This window comes from Vipera berus (assembly GCF_964194415.1).
Source record: "Vipera berus genome assembly, chromosome: 1".
Taxonomy (NCBI): Eukaryota; Metazoa; Chordata; class Lepidosauria; order Squamata; family Viperidae; genus Vipera; species Vipera berus.
The window spans coordinates 111,009,991-111,032,353 of NC_138202.1; the positions used below are offsets into that span (position 1 = coordinate 111,009,991).

The 22,363-nt window shown below is 38.7% G+C and overlaps 1 protein-coding gene across 1 annotated transcript in view; it reads left to right on the forward strand.

Annotated features, from left to right (window-relative positions):
* The window catches only part of SLC25A22 (solute carrier family 25 member 22), a 66,206-nt gene extending 44,051 nt beyond the window's left edge, over nt 1–22,155 (forward strand). Inside the window, exons 6-10 of the mRNA XM_081313179.1 lie at nt 9,267–9,385; nt 13,183–13,354; nt 13,929–14,083; nt 15,295–15,370; nt 16,201–22,155. Coding sequence (XP_081169305.1) covers nt 9,267–9,385; nt 13,183–13,354; nt 13,929–14,083; nt 15,295–15,370; nt 16,201–16,354 — 676 coding nt within the window. The 3' untranslated portion in view covers nt 16,355–22,155. The remainder of the gene's footprint in view (nt 1–9,266; nt 9,386–13,182; nt 13,355–13,928; nt 14,084–15,294; nt 15,371–16,200) is intronic.
* The last annotated feature ends 208 nt before the right edge of the window (nt 22,156–22,363 follow it).

Genomic DNA, 22,363 nt, shown 5'->3' on the forward strand with positions numbered 1-22,363 from the left:
CACCTCTGCTGCCAATCCTCAACAGAAATGCTCACAACAATGAAAACCTCAGACAGGATGAAGAGCGCCGCCGGGCGGGCAGCCAGGTGTCTTGCTCGGCTGTGGCTTGGGGGGGCACTTTTTTCAGTGACATTGTAACTTCGAACAGTCACCAAGCGAACTGTTGTAAGTCGAGGACTGCCTGTACTTCATCACTTTTTTCCTTTTTTTTGGTCATCAAGTTTTTGACACCTTGCTAGGCGACTGGTGGTACTCGGATGTTGCCATATCCTAAAAGTGGTACAATGGGTGAAAAGGTCGAAAAGCCCTGTAATAGACTGAACTGAACTGGTGTTTTTTTTACAACATGCGCTAGATTGTCTCTGTATAATATCATATACCTTCTCCAAAGACATTGTGAATTTAATTAATACTTGTTCCATTGTCTTTACAATTCCTGGGAGATAGGAGACTGAGGACATGATACCTTTTCATCATATTCAATATGCAGCCAATCGGCTGGGGTAGGAGTGGTGTTTAGTTAGAACAGGGGTGACCTGTAGACTTCAACTCCACTGGAGAATTCTGGGAGTTGAAGTTCACAGATCTTAAAGTTGCCAAGGTTGGATGCTCCTGAGTTAGGTCTTGGCAAAAAAGGGATTTAGCCACCCCTTTTCTCACAAGGTATTTTCCCCATCAAAATCAGGTTTTTTTTTTAATCATAAGCGCTACTACATTTACAGTGAAAAGAGAAGGTAATTTTTTTTTAGGTCCTTTGGGTTAGGAAGGAGCTATAAAGCCTATCTTATTTAAAAAAAAGGGGCCAAAGGCAAAGGATTATATAGACATGTGTATGCCCTCATGGAGATATTTCTACTCTGGTCAGTTCTGTAAGCTGGAAAAAGAGATGCTTTTCTGATTTGGAGAAACCCTCATTCATGCATTTCCTAGTCTTTAATCCAGATTTATCCTTGCGCTATTGTCAGGATAAATAATTGCAAAAGATTTCACTTACGGTAACTTCCAAACGCCTTTGTCCTGGGAAAGGCTTAGTGGAACACCAAATGTGAATCCATAGATGTGAAACTTTATTATTTTTGAGTGAAGAGAAATTGTGAAGCAATGTGTTGAAACAGAAGCCTTTGCAGTAGTGAAAGGTGGACCAGAAATGGTGCTTTAATTTGGGATGAAGCTGTTTGATGTGGGGCTTCGCCATGTCTTCACTAAGCCTGCTAGTTACACTCCGCTGCTCCTTCCTCAGCTCGCCTAAAGATATGAAATGTTCAGTTTGTAATCATGCCATCTGAATTTTCAAAGTAGAAATGTAGAAAATGAATATTGTTTCCCTGCAGAAGGGGGCTGGCATCTTGAATAAATATTACCAGTTTAATCATGCAAAGATTCAGGGTCCCTTTTCATCTGAAACACTGATTACCATAAAGCAGGCACAGGATTTTTCTTTTTTTCAGAAGGTTGCATAAGTAATGTCAGGATTTTTGTTTGTTTAAGCAGACAAACTTAAGCTGGGATTATTAAATTCAGTAGTGTGTCTGTTTTCATATGTTCCCTATGTGCATTCTCAATTATGATTCTGTGGGCCGACCTTAGGGGTTACAGCCCCGGTATTTATGAGGATGGCATGGACCTCAGTCAAATTCCTTCTGGAATGCTTGGAAATGGCATTTCTTGAAACACATAATTGGCATGCTATGGCTGTTAAATGATTTGTTGATAATAGCAGGACCAGATTAGTGGAACTGGTTTTACCTGGTTTAGACCTCGGGCCGCAAAGACAGTTTTGTAGCATCGTAGATATATTTGTGTTCGACACAACAATAAATCCAGTGGGGTGGAACTGGTTAGTTGAATGCACATTTGCATGTTCCTGGATATAGCAAAAATATTAATACATGTGTTGCTTTTGCACATGAGTTATTTTTAGAACTTGCTGATTGTTGCCTTACATTTTGTCTCTCTCCAAGTACTGTGATTTACAAATAACCAAGAATGATAAAATAATTAACCACAAGAAGCGTAAAAATACTCTAAAAGATCTGATTAAAAGTGTAACAAGTCAGGGGCCATCCTAAGTGGGACAGTTCAGTTGCCATTTATATGGGGATAAATTAAGTCCCATAAATTGAGACTGAACCATGTCCTTCTCCAAGTAATTTCATAACAGATGTGACCCAGTTCAATATTTTGCTATATTTTATACCAATGATGGTAGATTTCATGGGGGGGAAAGAAGAATGGTCAAGGCCTCTGAAAGGTGCAAATCCTCTCAAATACTGTGAAACTTGCATCTGAGTAAATATTTACAGGACTTTATTGCAGAAAAATATGTACTTGCAAGAGTCTGAAAATAGTATCCTGCTTTGCACTGCATAATTTCTACAGGTGATTTTGGAGCATATGTATACTATCATTTGGCCCCATTGGTTAATGTGTCTCAAAAATTGCTAGTAAAAACAATATTTTTTGTAAATAGTTTCGAACATCTAAAAATGTTCTGACTATAGATAATCTTTGTTTAGCGGCTGCCTCATTTAGTGACTGCAATTACAACAGTGATCAAATAGTAAATTTGCAACCAAGCCTTGCATTTGTGACTTTTGCAGCTCCGTAAAGCAAAAGAAAGCTGAAGTAAGATTGAAAGCACAGTTGTGCTTTCACTTAGCAATCACTTCACTTAATGACCAAGTTGCCGGTCCAGTTGTGGTCACTAAATGAGAACTATCTGTATCACTTTTTCCAAAGGAACTTTATCTTAGTTAATATCAACTCCTCCCCGTGGTGCAATAAAATCTTATTCTTTTTATCTTGACCTTCAGATTGCTGTTTAGGTTTGGCCAAAGAAATTTGCTGAGCTTTTTTTCTTTCCCTTCCTGGTTGTTAAGCATGGCTCCATTAACTGTTTCTTTATGCATCCTATCATAATCAGCAGGAAAACTGATACCTTCCCCCCTCCTTTTTATGTTTCCTGTAAGTGATACTGTTTTGCTTAATACACAAAAACGAGAGAGAACTTACAATGCTTGGTTTCTCTATGGCAGGGGTAGGCAACCTCGGCTCTTTTATGACTCATGGACTTCAACTCCCAGAATTCCTGAGTCAGCTGACTCAGGAATTCTGGGAGTTGAAGTCCATGAGTCATAAAAGAGCCGAGGTTGCCTACCCCTGCTCTATGGCATCCTGGAAGTGTATCTTCATCAATTCACTTTCTGGTAAAGACAGTTCTTTGATTGGCTAGCCAGATTGTAACAGTGGTGGGATTCAGCCAGTTCGCACCAGTTCAGTAGAACCGGTAGCTAATTTTTTGTTGCCCAGGCCCAGAACGGACTTCCGGAAGTGGCATCCACAAAGAGAACCGGTGGTTCACCTATTTGAATCCCACCACTGCGTTGTAACAACTGTTCTGCTGAAGTAGCCATGTTTTCAAAAACCTAACTGGGGCCACTGCTGCCCTACCCTCATATTCAAAGTCCGTTTTACTAGGTTGTAAAAGCAGCTTAGATTAATTCTGTTAAAAGGGTGGTAGTCCAATGGAATGGGGTGATAGGAAATGGCATACAGGTAGTCCTCGACTTACAACAGTTCATTTAGTGACTGTTCGAAGTTACAGTGGCACTGAAAAAGTGGCTTATGACCATTTTTCACACTTACAACCATTGCAGCACCCCTATAGTCATGTGATCAAAATTCAGACACTTGGCCACTGATTTATATTTAAGACGGTTGCAGTGTCCAGGGGTCATATGAGCTCCCTTTAAGACCTGCTGACAAGTGAAGTCAATGAGGATCGTCTGATAAATGAAATCTCAGTTTAATAGAGGAGTGGAGGTAGACAAAGTATCTCAAAAATGATCCTCCCTAGTTTTGGGGAATGTAAAAGTAAGGGAGGGGACACGTACTTTCATACTGGCAAAATTCCACTATGTAATACTACAGTAAAGGTATTGTTGGCACCTGTGGTTGATACTTTTTGTCAGGACTAGCTCAAAGGACTGACACAGATGCATAGATTGGAATAGGAAATTCTGAAGATCAACCTGATGCCCTCTGCAACCTTTTCCTTACTCATCAGTTTAACAGCTTAGAACAGAGGTTCCCAATCTTTCTAGGTTGGTGGCCCGGAGGGAAAGGAAGGGGGAAGCATGGGGCTGCGTGCGTGTATGGGATGCAAATGGGGGTGGAGTGGGGCTAGCTTCTGCGTGACAGTGCAAGCGCCCGTGCAACGCTGGGAGCAGGCCTAGCACCTGTGCAACACTCAGGGCAGGAATAGCGTGAGTGTGTGGGTGGGGAGTGCACTCACTGGCCAGCCATTCATGTGGTCCGGTGGCCAAGAGGGCACCGCTCGGTAGTGGGCTGCGGCCCACAGTTTGGGGACCCCTGGTATGCTAGCTTTAGTTATGAGAAATAGAATTCTTTTCTAACTTTATAATATTCTTGGGAAATTGTTTCAATTCAATTGTTTGAATTAATACTGAATATTTAATTTGTTTATTTTTAGTGCAACTATAATTATGTTCATGAGTTATTGTTTTTGTTTTTTGCTAAATATGGTATGAGCTCCTTTTTTAAAGCTTCTACCATGGGTTTTCCGTTTACTTACTTACTAAGACCTCTAAATTGTAAAAGCTTATTTAAATGATTTTTTATTAATGATGATTCATTTCTGAGAAATTGTGAGTGGAAACGTGGTTTATAAATGCATATACTGTAAAAGATTACATAATTTTTACTTATCCAGCATTCTTTAGAACAGCATTTTTCAAAGCAGTATCCACCAGACTGCAGCTTCCATAGTGATTTCAGCCTTGCTAATTAGAAATACTGGGAATTGCTTTTCCAACATATGTGGAGAGTTTTTCCAAAGTAGGCTTTCAGGAATCAGGAAAAGCTCAACATTTTACCAAAAATAGATATCACAAACAGGCTATGACCTAGTTTCTGCCCATCCTGATCCAGAAAGTAAGGTTATTTCAGTCATGTTTCAGTGAAAACTTTGGGGAAAAGTTTTGGAGGCAAGTGACAAACTAGCTCCAATTTTTAAAATATTGTAGCTCATGCGCCGGCCCTTTGGAACCAGCTGCCCGCAGAGCTTAGGACTGGCCCCGACCTCCGTTCATTCCGCCGGGACCTGAAGACCTGGCTCTTCGAGCTTTCTGGCCTGGACTGAGGGTATTAATTGGGGTTTTAACTGGTTTTTAACTAGGTTTTTTATATTCAAGGTTTAATATAATCATTTTAATTGTTTTAACTTTTGTAATTGTAGTATTGTTTCTTTTAAAAAACCTTGTGAACCGCCCTGAGTCCTACGGGAGAAGGGTGGTATATAAGTCTAATAAACTAAACTAAACTCCCAGGGGGAGATCCTTCTCTGTGGGCGCTCCGGAGCTATGGAATCAGCTTCCGGTTGAGCTCCGGATGGCACCCGATCTTCGCTCCTTTCGCCGCGATCTCAAAACATACTTGTTCGAACAAGCCGGCCTGGCCTGATGGGGGATTGGTGGGGGGTTTTTTACTGTCATTTTATTGGGGTTTTAATATGTATTGATTGTTCTTTAGTGGGCATGTATTTAATCATTTTTTAACTTTTGTAATTCTGTATTTTTATTCTTGCCCTGTTCACCGCCCTGAGTCCTTCGGGAGAAGGGCGGTATAGAAATATTATTAAATTAAATTAAATTAAATTAAATTAAATTAAATTAAACTAAACTAATCTTTAAAAGGATTAAAAGCATTTTTAAAGTATCTAGTGCCCACTTCTCAGTTTTTGAGCACACGAAAATAATGTTCAACAGATATTCAAAAGAAAATCTAAACCTATGAGGGATTTAAGAGTTACAGATAGTCCTCAAATTACAACCAGTTGAACCCAAAATTTATGTTGCTAAGTTAGAAATTTTTAAAGTGAGTTTTGCTCCCTTTTATGACTTTTCTTGCCACATTTGTTAAGTGAATCACTGCAGTTGTTAAATTAGTAACATGGTTACTAAGTGAATCTGACTTTCCCACTGACCTTCCTGGTCAGAAGTTTGCAAAAGGTGATCAGATGTCCCCAGCACGCTGCAACTGTCATAAATGTGAGTCAGTTGTCAAACATCCAGATGTAAATCACCTGACTATGGGGATGCTGCAATTGTCGTAAGTGTGAAAAATGGTCATAAGTCACTTTTTCCAGTGCCGTTGTAACTGAGCGTTCACTAAGGGAACTGTTACAAGTTGAGGACTATCTGTATTTTGTGAGGAAAAAAAACTAATACAGAAAACTAGTCCCTTAGAGGACTTGATTCCCTGCCAGATTCTATTCAAAGAGGGAATTGATTGCTTTAATGGATTCAAAAGGATGTTGCCAACTCTCTGTTTTCTTCTTGTACCAATGTGACACTTGCGTGCAGTGAAAATTCCTTCCTATATTCTCAAAGGAGAAATCTATATTTAGTGATTTGCTCATCTCTGCTGCGGCCTTACAACTATAATCTCCTCAGATTAGAGAACTCCGCACCTAAGCAGCAATCATGCAGACTGAGGAACTGGCTGCATGAGGTTGCCTGAAGCTATTTTTCTGAGCCCGAGAGGCAGTGGCAGTCCCTCCAGAGTAGTGGCCAAAATTGTGGAAACCTTTTGGGAAAAGTGTACAGTAAAAATGCCACCTTTGGTTAAGTTTCCACCATTTTTTTCTTCTAATTTCTTTATAACTGCAGCCTTGTTCACTTAATAATACTATTTTACATCGCTTTCTGGGCAACCAGTCAACTCTTTGCACCATTACTTTAATTTTATTACATTTTACAAGCTCTCTAAGTGAAAGAACACAAAAAAACCCAACCCACTTGATAGCGATCACATAACACACTGACAAATGTCCTCCTCTCAGCTTCAATAGGTAAAGGTAAAGGTTCCCCCGCACATGCGTGCTAGTCGTTTCCAACTCTAGGGGCCGGTGCTCATCTCCGTTTCAAAGCCGAAGAGCCAGCGCTTGTCCGAGGACGTCTCCGTGGTCATGTCCTACTGTGATCTGATTGGCTCATTGCCAAAACAAGATGACACCTGATTGGCTCTCTAAACACTCATGCTCATTGGCTACAATCAGATGAAGGAAAGCTACCTGATATCAACCTAAGCAAGCTGGGCTTCCTTTTTCTGGTTATTTGGCTATAACTTTTCATAGAACACAGTACAGATAATTGAACAAACTTTGTTGCAATTACATTTTTGATTAACTTATCTTTCCATTGATATATAATTTTATGGTACTACTCCCAAAAAAAGTGGTGTTATTAGCCATCAAACCTCAAAAATACACTTTCCCCAAAGGGTTTCCACAATTTTGGCCACTACTGTAGGTAAGGGGATGAATGTTATGCTACTCCAGGCTTCCCACAGAGGGAGGTTTTTGATGGATCACAGATGCTAAGCTTCAGCTACGTGGTGTTGGCTTTGAAGACATAACTGGGCAATGTACCACCTCATTTCCAGCTCTGGCTGGTGGCCAAGATCTTTGGCTGCTCTGAATTCTCTGAGAAGTGACAAATTAACCTTAGTGCCAGAAATAGGCCAGCCTGTGCATTCACTCTGGATCTCTTACCTAAACTATTTTTTCCTGATCCTCTTTATTCAGTGTAACTGAAGTGATTTAATGGTCTCCTCTCATTTTTTCCCCTTCGTGTACAGTAATAGATATATTAAAAATGCAAAAGAATGAGTACATATTAAAATGTGAAAGCGTTGTTTCAGATCATTCTTTCTGATTAGGCTGGTCATTGGTCATGGGTGCCAACTCAAAAGCCCCTTTAAAAAAAATACCGTATAAACATAATAAAATGTTTCAGATCGTGGAATTAAGTAGTATGTTGAAAAGGAAGAAAACAGAAAGTCTCTTGAGTTCTACCAGTAGGCATGAGTGTGGGAGGGTTTTGTTTTTTTAATCAGGTAGCGTATTCTTTTAATTCTGGCTTTGAAAATAACCACTTGATGAGTTGAGTGTGATGGGAATTCAGCCACTTCTGTTCCCAACACTGTGAACTACTCTGCTTTTGCCTGGTATTACAGGCTAAGAGTTTTAGACTTGGTCACTTGTCTTATATTATGCTAAGTTATCAAAAGTATGTGAAACTTCCTATTTGTTTGCAGCCAATAGTGGAAAACCAAATAGTTCAGTATTTAAAAATAATAATTTAATAATTTAATTTGTATACCGCCCTTCTCCCGAGGGACTCAGGGCGGTGAACAGGGCTTTAATTAAGTTAATCCCCATGTATTTAATAATTTTCATTTTCTCCCATGAAAATCATACAATATGGTGGCAAATGTTATAGGCACTCTGGAGTTACCTATGAGGCTTTTGAAATTAGAAATTTCTACAGCAACAGATTGTAGTTGGATGGAAAGGGCTAATACCAAAAGCCAATATGCCTCAGGGTTAAAGGGAAGACCCATGAGGCAGTTGCTTCTCTCCTTCATCCCTGTTGTATCGCCCTCCTTGAAAGTTACTTCTTTCTCAAAGTGTTGCCTGACTAAGAAAACCAAATTCCTATCTTGTTATCTTCCTTTGCTCTGATGGTGGTGATACTCCTGTGGCTACAGTCTCCTATTACATTTTGATTGCAATGGTGTCAGGTGATGACAGCTGTACGCAGTAGTATGATTTGCATTACCCTTCTGCAAAGCCAAAATACTGTAAGGGAGAGATTTACTGCCTAGCACTGTGGTGGCTTTATTTCCAAAACAGGATTCTTGTCAGCCTCTTAGAGAGACATCTAGCTTTACAGATTAACATAATTAATTCCCCCAGAATTTTTTCATTTCCTCCAATGTTTGTGGTTTATTAATTTATGTCTCCAGTATTTTGCCAAAGAGTGTGCTTGGATAAATCTGTCTGTAGTTTTTGTTTTAAAATAACAACATAGAAACTGTCTTTGAAAAAAGCAAGAACAGTATATATTTGCATTCTTCTGAGTGCTGTCTTTGTTCACTAAAAAAAACACTTTGGTCTTTCAAAATTGTGCTGCAGTGCTGTGTCATTGAGCTAGTCGTCTTCAGATTTTATATGCCATTGCATTCATGATCAAGAAGACCCAAACTGGACAGGTTTGATGACTCTCATTCTCTACACAGTTTGTCATTTGACTCCTTAGCAGCAAAAACTGGCCATTTGACTGAAAGAACAAAACTGGCTGGTTTGTTGTTGTTACTGCTGCTTGAAATCAAGCAGGTCGTTGGATTGCCTAGCTGATTTTCTTTTGTGTTTTTTTTTTCTTTCTTCTCTGTGTTTTTGCCAGGAGCAAGTTGACGCTGCTAAAAGAGATGCTGGCCGGTTGTGGGGCGGGGACCTGCCAGGTGATTGTCACCACTCCCATGGAGATGCTCAAAATCCAGCTGCAAGATGCAGGCCGAATTGGTACCTTAACACACTCTCTCTCTCTCTCTCTCTCTCTCTCTCTCTCTCTCTCTCTCTCTCTCTCTCTCTCTCTCTCCTTTCTTTATAGCGCTCATGTAATAACAGAAAATGCATTCAGTGGTTCCTAATAATGGAAGGAAGCTAAGAGTAAGCTGCGTCATGGCTAGAGGGACTTGAGGCAAGCTAGCCTAACTTAAGATTTTACAAAGAGAAAGATGCAGCTTCTTAGCAAACCATCCATCTTAGCCATAGATTCAGACTAAAATTTCTACCGTGTCCTGAAAATGGTCAGGACTATGGAGATAACAGGACAGCCTTATAAAAGAATGACAGGATGCCAGATTAGGAATATTGAGTTATTGTTACTCTTTTTTTCACCCATAGCAGTCGATAAAAATCTCAGCAGGTTACAATCACAATGTTATTAAAATATCCATGTTACAATTACAAGTCTACATAAATATCCTCCCAAAGATTAAAATCATTAAAATAAAGATAGAAACAGCTTACAAATAGCAATAAATATAAGAAATGGATGATTATATTAAGAATCAAAAGGTCTCTTAAATAGCTCAATTTTTAATAGCAGAATTCAATAATAAAGTTTAGGAATAAATTTGGAGTCTGACAAATTAGAGCTGTGATAACAATAGTCCCTCTCCTTTTTTTTATGGAGAAGTCTTTTCTCTTTTTGTCCAGATATACCTCATTTATAGGACCCCTTTTTAATGAAACTGGATCTTTAAGTATTTAAATAGTGGAAAAAGACAGGAAAAAATAGGTTTCTTGTGGTGGTAAATTATTAAACTGGAGAACTCATACAAGGAAGAGAATTTGTCACTCTTGATGCTTTTATTCAACTTTCTCTCTTTCCCCCACTTGTACAGTTGCTTTCCTGAGCCCTACAGGTGTATTAGTTTTGCCTTAGACACATTTTATGTGCCCCTGTTCTTCACACAGACACACAAACACACCCACAACTTATCTTTTTTGGTGGACTGATTTACTTCAAAACAAAACCCAGTACTCAATCTGTGTGTAGAGCAGGAAAAGGATGAATGTGTTTGTACTTCACTTAACTATTATAAAGGTAAAGGTTCCCCCGCACATGCGTGCTAGTCGTTTCCAACTCTAGGGGCCGGTGCTCATCTCCATTTCAAAGCCGAAGCGCTTGTCCGAGGACGTCTGCGTGGTCATGTGGTCGGCATGACTAGACGCCAAAGGCGCACGGACCGCTGTTACCTTCCCACCGTAGTGGTCCCTATTTTTCTACTTGCATTTTTACGTGCTTTCAAACTGCTAGGTTGGCAGAAGCTGGGACGAGTAACAGGCGCTCACTCTGTTACGTGGCACTCGGGATTCGACCCACCAAACTGCCGACCTTCTGATCGACAAGCTCAGTGTCCTAACCCAGTGAGCCACCGCGTCCCTTAACTATTATATTAAATGTTAATTTTAATGATTCAGGAACGGGACATTCACCTCATCTCCAAATGGACACCTTCCAAGTGCTGGTTGTAGGTCCCCAAACCAGCTGTCCATAGTGCTTCTGGCAGCCCCTTCCATCTCCTTCTGAAGTGATGCTAGTGTGGGACATAGAGCTGAATGAAGAATGCCTGCTCTTGCTGAAGCTGAGCTATCTTCACTGTTCATTTCCTAAAGCCACAGTCTAGTATAGACATTATGTCAAGCTAGACTGCTATGGATGAGCAGTCTTTATACTTTAATTTGCCTCTTTTTTCCGATCTCTGCATTTTTTCGGTTCAAATAAGGTAATGCAGATTCTTTTTGTTTTTGTTTTTTGCAGAAAATTGTCACTGTAGCACAAAATTTGATATAAGTATCTTAGTTGCTTAGAAACTATTTTAACTCTACGCACTAGCTTTGGTAGGACTTCATGTAGCTCTATGGCAAAAAAAACAGGAGAATTACAAAGGGAGTAGTTAATGGGAAAAAGCAGAGGGTGTAAATCTTAAATGTAAATTAAAATGGCTGCCTTTGATATGTGACCTCAGCTGAAATTCAGAGGGGAAAAAGTAAAACTTTTAAGTTTAAGTTTATTAAAATTTTATACCGCCCTTCTCCCGAAGGACTCAGGGCGGTGATTAAGATTAAGATTAAGGGTAGACTTACATGATTAAGATTGAGATTAAGGGTAGATTTCTGGTCTGGCAAGATCATAAGGCTTGTCACTTCAAAGGTTTCTAAAAACGATCTGTTTTTCCTGAAGCAGTTAACAAACAAATTTCAGAAGTTATTAGAAAAGGAATTATATGAACCCAGTGCCCTTTTAAAGGCATGGATTATACTTTGTGCAAGAGGTCTATTTCCTCACCTCCCACAGTTCTAAATCTGCAAGAGACTGCTGTCTTGCAGTCTCCTTGTGAGGAGCAACCATCTGGAGCACTTGTGGGCAATCTCAAGTCCTCTCCTTGTCCTGAGAGGAATTATCCAAGAGATAGCCAGCTCTTCATTCTCCTGTGGTTGTTGGCTCCACTTTTTGTGGTATCGTCTTCCAATTTGCTGTTGATTTCCCAGAAGTCTTATTTATTATTATTAAATATGATCTTTATACACTTTAGAAACATTAACATTTATTTTATAAAAAAATCTTTTAGTTGCTAGTTTATAATATTGTGTATAACCTAAACAGCATCTTAATTATAACAATTATAACTATATTATTAATGAATGCAGGACTATTGTACGTTATTATGTAAAATATATACAAAGAGCTAAATGTGAATTATAAACTGTACAAAGAGCTATATAGTGAAAAAAGGGGGGAAGCAATTCTAAACTACCTAAGGAAAGAAAAAAAAGTAACTGCCTGAAAAGGAAAAGAAAAAATTTAAACAAGAAATGTGAAACAACACTAAAAACAAAAACCTACACCTACATTATATCTAATTCTAACTATAGGGGAGGGAGTTGAATAACAAAGAAAACAATGTATCAGGCTACTGAAATTATATAACTTTAATTTTAAAAGCATGATCCAATTTTTAAATAATGAATTAAACCTAGACCTTATACAGGTAGTCCTTGACTTATGATCATTTGTTTAACAATGATTCAAAATTATGACATCCTTGGAAAAAGTGACTTATGAGATGTTGTTGCAGGTATGACTGTCACATCACCCCCGTGGTCATTTGATTGTAATTCACCTATTTGGCAACTGGCTCATATTCATGATTTCGGGGTGGTGGGGGTGGTTGCCTATTTCCAGCAAAAAAATACCCACTGGGGAAGCTGGATTTGTTTTAACAACCGCATGATTGTCAGAAAATTGGATTTGACAGAAATTCTGGTCACAACTGTAGTTGTAATTCGAGGACTAACTATACAGTAATATTATCCAGCTAATTTAAAGGGTGAATGTTGACAGTTTTATTAAACCAACATATAAAGTCTCAGGAATAGATATTCTTCTTTCATATCAGTCCAAGTCTGATATACAGTAGATTTTTTTTCATAGATAAAAGGATTCTAGTTTTTTTCAGTACATTAGCATATACATACAGTATATTGGTCTTCCAGAAACCTGGTTCATCATAATGGTAATAGCTAACCAATAAAAAAAATTACAAATGAGCACACCCCTAGCATATGTACCAAAGTAATCTTTGAATAAGAACAAGTAAAATTCTTGTGTCTTGTGCTCTATTTATTCTGAGGTCAGAGAATACCATTTTAACAGTTTAACCATCGGTTGGGGTTTCCACTTGTGCTGCATCCTCAGACTAAAATGGAAGAATCTTTTAAGTGGTTTTGTTGTTTTGGTTCCTCTGCAGCTGCTCAGAAGAAGTCCATGATAGGACAAGCTCAGCTCAGCCCATCCACTGGCACTGGAGCTGCAGAGTCGGTGGTAGAGACACGAATGACAGCGATCCAGATCACAAGAGATTTGCTTCGGAGCAAAGGCATTGCAGGACTGTATAAAGGACTTGGAGCCACGTTGCTTAGGTTGGCATTTTCTCCAGACTCAACACAACCATTTCAGTTGCATGTGTGTGTTTAAATAAAAGGTCCTAATGTATGGGAAATTCCTGCCTTTGAGCACAGCCACTTGGCTCCATCCCTGGTTCAAAATAAGTCATGTGTGTCTATCAGAAGTGTTGCATTTATTATTTCTGAGGTATTACTAAAATTATGTTAAGGATCATTACTGCTTGCTGCTGATTTGGTTAGTTACAAGCAAAATAAATAAATAAAAATCCCCAGAAACAAATCTTCTCAGAAGATTTAAATTGGAAGCAAGAAAATATTGTAGGAGAGAAGAAAGGGCTTGGCCGGAAAGGGGTGGATCTGAATGAGCACCATTACCTTCCCTTGAGTGTTCATTCAGTTAGGAAGGCCAAAAACGTGCCAGGGATGTTCTGTGGAGTAGCTTTTTGGAGCTAAATGCAAGTATAAAGAATTACCTTCTCAACGCACACATAGTTATAATGAACAAGTGTGTGGCCAACTAATACTATTACAGGATAGACAGAAACAGCTTTTCAGAAATCCCACTCATTGTGTGCCTCTCCTTTTGTAGGGATGTCCCATTTTCCATTATTTATTTTCCACTGTTTGCCAACCTGAACAAACTGGGGCAGAAGAGCCTTGAGGTCAAGGCTCCATTCTATGTCTCCTTCCTGTCTGGATGTGTGGCAGGCAGCACAGCAGCTGTAGCTGTCAATCCTTGTGACGGTAAGTACTTTTATAGCATTCATTGGGGTGCAGGCGCAGGAAGATCCATCAACCTTGCTGGCTATGGATGCTGAGGAAAACAACCAAAGCAAAAGAAAAACAGTAAAACAGACATTTAAAAAGCTATAATTAAAATAAGCCCTATGTGTTTGGAACATTTTAAATTAAAATTAGCTCCCACACATCAAAGACACTTACCCACTCTTTTTTTTTAGAAAACTGCTAAGAATATATCTCTATAAATATTTTTCAGCCGTTACTCTAAGTAGACCTAACCCTAGTTTCATTTTCTTCAGCAGTGGGATTTTCCAAAGTATTTTATTGTGGTTCACAAACAACTCTGAACAAAAAGCTGTCAATGTCTCTTTCCATTGAAAACCTCTTAATGTTAGGGTCTGAAAGCACTCCCCCCTCCTTTATTTTTACTTTACAGAGAATTCGGGAGGATCCCTTCTGAAATGGTCCCCACTCCTCTTTTCCTTCTGTGGGTTGAGATACGTTTACATGAGGATGTCTAGCTTCAGCTCTTCCTTCTGTCTCCAAAGTCAATCACACAGCCCATTATCCAAATTTCTCATTATCAGATAATGTATGGTTCCCAAGGAAATCCCTTAGATCAAACATGTCAAACACAAGGCCCGGGGCCCGGATGCAGCCCGCAAAGTGGTTTCATGTGGCCCCCGAAGCCATCCTGGAAACAGTGAGGGAACGGCCCCCCCTGCCTTGGCCCTGGCCCAGAGACCCTCCTTCTGCCAGAGACCCTCAGATCTGTCCCACTCCTGCCCAGGCCCCTTGATGCGAACGATGTAGAGCTGGCCATGCCCACCCAGTAGGCCATACGCACGTTAGCCACGCCCACCCAGTAGGCCATGCCCCCCCTGGCCACGCCCCCCCCGAGGGCAACCACAATGCTGATGTGGCCCTCAATGAAATTGAGTTTGACACCCCTGCCTTAGATAATCAAAGAATATGACTTAAGGGCTCTTCTCTCTCTTCAAGAAAAGCTTACTGAGAGCTGTTCACACATACTGTAGTTCTAAGAGGAATGTTCTAGACCAAGATTAAATATTGATATGTTTTTGGAGGGAGAATTGATAAAATCTTGTCCAGTAATTGAATAGAAGTATCTGTAACAATTGAAAAACTTGAAAAAAATAACTTGACACAAATTAAGGCATTATAACAAGCTCTACCACTATATCTTTCTGCAGTAATCAAGACAAGACTTCAGTCCTTGCAGAGAGGAGTCAATGAGGACACATATTCAGGGATAATAGACTGTGCCAGGTAAATTATCTCTGTCTGAAGGATGTTGTTAATGAGTAGTTAATAGAGGACTAGCAATGGAAGGATGATATCTTTAGAGTGGTTGGCATAAAACTCGCTAAAGCTTCAGCAAACAGCTTCAGCAAACAATCATAGAGTGATCCAACTATGGCAGAAAAAAAACCTTTATGGTGACGTCTTCCACATTACAACTGGCCCAAGATAAGATCAGATTTAGTGTGTTATCCTTGTTGTCTGTTGAGTCCTCAAAGACTTGGGTCAGGTCCATGGTTACCAAGGTGATCCTTAAGCATCCCATACTCCGTATCACTCACAAGCAAGTTAAGCTCCAAGAACTAGCAGCCACAGAGACTGAATGGCTAATTCAGCAATAGAATTCAGACAGAATTCTTGCTGCAAGCAGGGAGTCCAGTACAACACCAACAAGCTCAACAGCTCTCTATAGCCCATCTTGAAGGGTTTTATATCTGGTTATCTCCAGAGCAGAGCCTCTGAAAGCTTTGAAGACCTCCTGGATTGCAATTGTTATCCCCACCCCCACCCCATTTCATGGCTGGTGTCAGACCTGAAACCTAGGTGGACTCCTGTTTAAGAGAGGTACTTCCTCCTCTGGGGCCCCTCTCAAGATTTGGTGTGTAAACCTGACATGTAAAGTGGTTTATTTTATACTGGCTTGGCATATTTGCCAACTCCAGACAGTGTGGTTTGTAAGCTTTGATTTATGGGTTAATGCAATGTATTCAGCAAACCATTATTAAAACCAGCCATGGTTTAACATGATATTTGAAGCCAGCTGTGATTTCATCTCTTTTCTTTGTGTCTTTTTCTAGGAAAATCTGGCGTAATGAGGGTCCCTTGGCCTTTTTTAAAGGGGCATATTGCAGAGCCTTGGTCATTGCTCCACTCTTTGGTATTGCACAAGTTGTCTATTTCATCGGCATTGCTGAATTCATCCTAGACATGTTTCCACGGCATCGGGATTAACCTCCCATACTTCTTCTCATCCAATTGGAATTCATCATAGTATTTTTATCATTGTGATGTCAGAGCAACGGCACAAAGGGTTCCAAGCAGTAATAGTGGGAATGAATGTTGTCTCCAAAGTTATTTTTTTTCCTCATATCAACATAGCCCTGAGGAGGGATACCTAAATAGTCGTATCTGTTTTTTAATTATCAGTTTTAAAGACACTGCTTAACACAGACTGTCTGAGTGGCCTGCTGTTCCTCTTGTCTAGTGGAAGATGAGCCCCCTCACCCCTTTTCTGGAACTGCTAACAACTCAAGAAGGAGCAAAAGAACAGGACATGTTTCCATGCCTCTATTCTTGGGGTTAGGTCTCTAGGGAAAAGAATCGGTTGGTACTCAATAAAAGGGAGGTCACTTTGACCCAGGCAATTACTGAGATCAAAGTATTTGTTTTTAGATGGGTCTCCTAAACAACACTTCTCCAAATTAGTTGGACTTAACGAACTTTTGAATATTAAGAGAGGGCAAAGGGAAAGCTGCATCCTAAATGTTTTGATTTTATGGAAGGATCATCTTCATAATAGGTCCGTGTGGGAAAATGTACTCAGGACAACTGTGCATTTGCCCTCTGAAACCTCATCTATTGGAAATAAAGTGATGTCCAAGGTCATCAATTATCTGTGAGCCATGACAGTTGGGGGAAACCAAATTATTTGGGGTTTTTTTAAAAAAAAATATATATATGCTGGATAAAAGTCTAGTCTGGTACCTTAAATACTCTCTTTCAGACTGAGATGCTGCTCTCCATGCTACTTTTCACCCCATCCTGGGTTTCAAACGTCTGTGTATTTTAACCTGTGCATAGAATGTGTTTATTGCTTCCTTATTTTTGTTTGGGATCATAGTAACACCAAAGGCAAGTGAACTCTCTTGTGGCTGGTCAGTGCTAAAAAAGAGCTTGTGAAACAGAGCATGGCGGAGGAAAACCTTGTATGTTTCTTTAAAGTCAAAGAAGTTTAACCTATTTTATACCAGCAGATTATCATTTTTCCCCTGAACAACAAATTGCATTTTTAGATGCCAGTTTTTATTGTAAAGGGGAAGTTTGCATGTTTATTATTTTCATAAAGTCATCCATGCATAGATGTTCTCATTTCAAGCTGGTTTTATAGTTTTTCCCTTACATTTGCTGGTTCAGTGGAAAAAGCCATTCCATCATTGACGGTTTCTTTCTTTTTTGTTTGTGGCTTTGGTTAGTTCAGTCAGCTGCTTTTCTTTGAATATTCTTTTTGAATATTAGACACCGGGGGACAATTTTTTTAAAAAAAATATTTTTACTTAAAAATTACAACACTTTTAGTCTTAGAGGATAGAAGATCTAATTTTTGGCATGTCTTTGCTTGCATTTTGGATTTCTTGTCTCTGTAGATTTAGTTGCTAGTATCTTCATGTCATTCTATAGAAAGAAATTTTATACATAGTTGTCCCCTCTATTCAGAAATATTCTTGGATTCCAAATCTGAATGTTAACTATGTTCACATTCCTTATAAGTTCTTTTGAATAATAAGGATTTTTTTTAATGTGGCATTAATTTTTCTACTTGCTCTTTCAAATTCAATGTAAAACCATGTCTATTCTGGAAAGTTAAGGGTTTCATGTGGCCAAAATAATTGTGTGGCTGGTGAGATTAGTTTAGAATAGAACCTATATTTAATAGTTTGTTTCATGACACACAGATTTTTCTTCACTTTGTCCTTTTATAAGCATTTAATCATGGTTTAAAACTTCTTTTGCAATATTTATTTCACCCAGCTAATCAGACCTCACTTCAAAAAAAGAATGCCTTAAGGTTTCATTGTTAAACCATGAAATATAATGGCACATAATATTTGAATTCATTGCAACAATATATTTTGTTATTTCTGAAACAGAAATTAAGCAACATTTTGATTTTTCAGGAAGCACAAAATTAGGATTAGTTGATGCACTTTAATAATTGAGATTAGATAAATCCTTGTTTTAATCAACCATTTGGTTAAATTAAAACTTTAAAAATACGATTGTCATTTTAAAAAAAAACAGAAAAAGAAACAAATGTTTAATGTCCTTTACAATAGTATCTGCAAGATTAATTGTCTGAGATTCTATTTTAATTCCAGGTAAACCTTTGCTTCGATGAAGGCATGGATAAAGAAAATTATCTATACCTCAACTAGGCCCAGATTAATAAAACTGCCACTAGATTGCAGCTGCATGTTTTATCACTGCTGAGTTGTGGGTCAGCAATACTGCTGGAAAGGGAGAAAAAGCACTATTTTGGGGCTAGTGCATTTCCATGCCCCAGATGTAGTAAAATAAGGTGTCACTATTTCACAAGCTTCCATATTACCTTGCAATGTAATGTTTAATGCTAATATTCTTAAGGCATGCTTATGCTGCGGAGACAATCTAATTGGAGTGTAATTAATGTTTGCCTGACTGCTTGTCAGAGGGCCTTGTGGCTCCGTGGGACCATGATTAGCTGGGTTCTTTTCTTGTACGGAAATTGTGAATCACTGCAGTATTGACAGTCTCTCTGTTGGAGCTTCTTAGGTTTCCTGATTCCCAAAGGTTTACTCGCAAGTGCTCACTTTAAAAAAAAACACCCTCACAATGTGACTTCAAGCATATTTTTAAGTTGTAGAAGTTTTCCATCTTGTTTTAACAGATTGGAGTTTTTCTATTTAAGGTCCAAGAGCTTTGACAGGCTTCTTGAGGCCTCTGGTGACTTTTGCACATTCCATGTAACACAGTTGTATTTAGGATAATCTTGATAAAGCAAAAAGATTGAACTGACAATTGAATTGCTTGGATTATTTTTAAACGTGTGATTCTATGTGCTATTTAGTTTGTGATGACCAACACCAGCTTATACAGTGACCTTCCCGTTGCTTCTCTTTATCAAACTATATTTCAGTCTTTGCATGAAAGCCCAGGAGCTTGTTGGCAAGTAAAATCTCTCTTAATTGCATGGTTGGAAGAAGATGCGCTGGAGGCGAGCATCTAAAAATAGCCACTTGGTACAGTAGGGCTGGGGACTGCCTTACAGGAAAACTGTGTAGGCCCTGCCCCTAGCAATATCCACCTAGAGTTTGGATGGTGAGGAAGGGAAGTTGAGAATTGATGTTTATTAAACTGAGGTGGAATGGAAGTTAATGGTGTTGAGTTTTCAATAGAATAATGTGGATGTGATTTTGAACTTTTCTTGCTTTTATTTTGGACATAGTATGGAAGACAACGCATACAACATAAAATGCATATATACATTCTGGTCTGCATAAACTTGTTATCTAATATATGATATCACATTTTATCTTGTTCTCCGCCAGTGTAACATCAATATAAAGCTCAGTCCTAGGTCTAATCATTCGCCGGTTGGTTGTTGTCATTTTATAAATTGTCCCTGATCACATTTTTGTCTGTACTCACAGGGTACAAGCATGTTAACAGGTAACATGTCTTAGCTGCTGCATGCTAACTGAGAAGCAAGAAATTTTGAGGACTACGTTTTATTTACTAAATATGGATTAAGTATTCTAGTTTCTCAGATCTTGTGCACAAGAGCTCACAAAGGACTCTTGGTTGACTAAATAATAGTACCATGATTAAATATGATATTAGGAAATATAGGCTACTTCTCAAGTTCTAAAAATATAATACTGTTTACTTAAAATGGGTATTCTGGATTAAACATGATAATTTAAAAAGCATATGGAGGGGGTCCAAATTTGAAGGCTGCAATAATTTTCCTCCAGGAAAAATGTCCCCCTTTTGTTACAGTCCTCTCACTTCAGATCTCCTCTCTGAATGCAAATCTGACATTAACTGCCATTATTAATATCTTAACAAATCTTAACTTAAGCCTGGTTCTATGTGGAACATAGTGGGTGACATTAAGGGCATCACAGGGTGACTTTTGTGTCCTTCTTTTGAATAAAACCTCATTTTGTGAATGTTACCTCCCAGAAGCTCATTTAAGGGAATTCATTTTGTTAGTGCTTCAAAATACCAGTCTCCTGTAACATACATTCATTATTCTATGAGCTTCTACTGAAATATTTTGCATTAGGAAAGTTTAATGCTGAAGATAACAAAAGAGTAAAATTTGATTCTACTCTTTCCATATACCAATGATTACTTTTTGCCACAATATATTATTAAGCAACATTTAAATACAAATAAAACCATCTTATAAACAAAACAAATTAATAAATACAAACAAAACCCATTTCTGTCAAGTTTTCTTCTCATATGCACTTTTCTCTCTGAAATTTTAAAAGCAACAACTAGATTCTGTGAAAATTACAATGATTTGTAATTAATTATTACAATTTAGCTGTAGAATTTGGGGAAAATAAATCATTGGCAGATTCATCTAATTAGGCATTCTGATTCACAGAAATCAGTGAATATTGAGTAACAGCAACAGAAGAAACTCACACATGGAAAGTTTCTGTACCTTAAATAATTTTTGGTTAGGGATGCTTGGTTATCTAAAGAGCTATTTTTCATAGAATCTGTGATTCCTTTCTGAAAAGTTATTTTCAGCAGGCTCATCTGTAGAGCATATTTCTAACCAAATCTAACTTTTGACAGAAATTGTCCCAATCCACGCTAAAACATTTATAATACAATCCTGTAAATCTCTAACTGGAATTATTTCTGAATTTAAAGCTAAAAGTCTCTCATGCTTCCAATATATGCTTATTAAAAGATGCCTTTCCTAATTGGCGTTTCTTAAAACTCAGGCCTTGCTTTAGCACATATTTTTTTTAATTAGGAAACAATTCTAGCTTTTATTCCTCACAAATAGTAGCCCATATATGTAACATAATCGAAAGTCTTATTAGTGAAGGTCAGATTTTAGAGTTCACGTTTTAACAGCATACACTTTAAAGCTAGTAGATATACTATATTATAGCCAAGTAGGATCTTTGTTTTCCTACTTAGCAGCTTTGTCTTCCCACCATGTTAGATGGGAAAACGTTCTAATACTCTTACAGTAGTGGCCAAAATTGTGGAAACCTTTTGGGGAAAGTATTTTTGAGGTTTGATGGCTAATAACACCACTTTTTTGGAGTACCATAAAATTATACAGTATATCAATGGAAAGATAATTTAATCAAGAATGTAATGCAACAAAGTTTGTTCAATTATCTGTACTGTATTCTATGAAAAGTTATAGCCAAATAAGCAGAAAAAGGAAGCACAACTTGCTTAGGTTGATATCAGGTAGCTTTCCTTCATCTGATTGTAGCCAATGAGTGTTTAGAGAGCCAATCAGGTGTCATCTTGTTTTGGCAATGAGCCAATCAGATCACAGTAGGATTCAGTTATTGATGTCCTGTATTGAAGCTGAGAGGAGGACATTTGTCAGTGTGTTATGTGATCGCTATCAAGTTGTTTGGGTTTTTTTGTGTTCTTTCATTTAGTGAGCTTGTAAAACGTAATAAAACAAAAGTAATGGTGCAAAGAGTTGACTGGTTGCCCAGAAAGCGATGTAAAATAGTATTATTAAGTGAACAAGGCTGCAGTTATAAAGAAATTAGAAGAAAAAATGGTGGAAACGTAACCAAAGGTGGCATTTCTACTGTACACATTTCCCAAAAGGTTTCCACAATTTTGGCCACTACTGTATATCCTCCTTTGCACGGGCTTATGGTTCTGCAGTCAAGAAGAGAGAGTATAGTTTTAGAGCAACCTGCACCCACAGGGTAGGATATAAGCATTGGAGAAACTGATGAGGAGATGGAGGGTGATTCTTGCTTTGGAGTTAAAGAGCCTATAGATGTAGCAAACCTCTACAGCAGACATGTCAAACACAAGGCCCAGGGGCCAGATCCGGCCCGTGAAGTGGTTTCATGCGGCCCGCGAAGCCATCCTGGAAACAGTGAGGGAACAGCCCCCACTGCCTTGGCCCTGGCCCAGAGACCCTCCTTCTGCCAGAGACCCTCAGATCTGTCCCACTCCTGCCCAGGCCCCCAT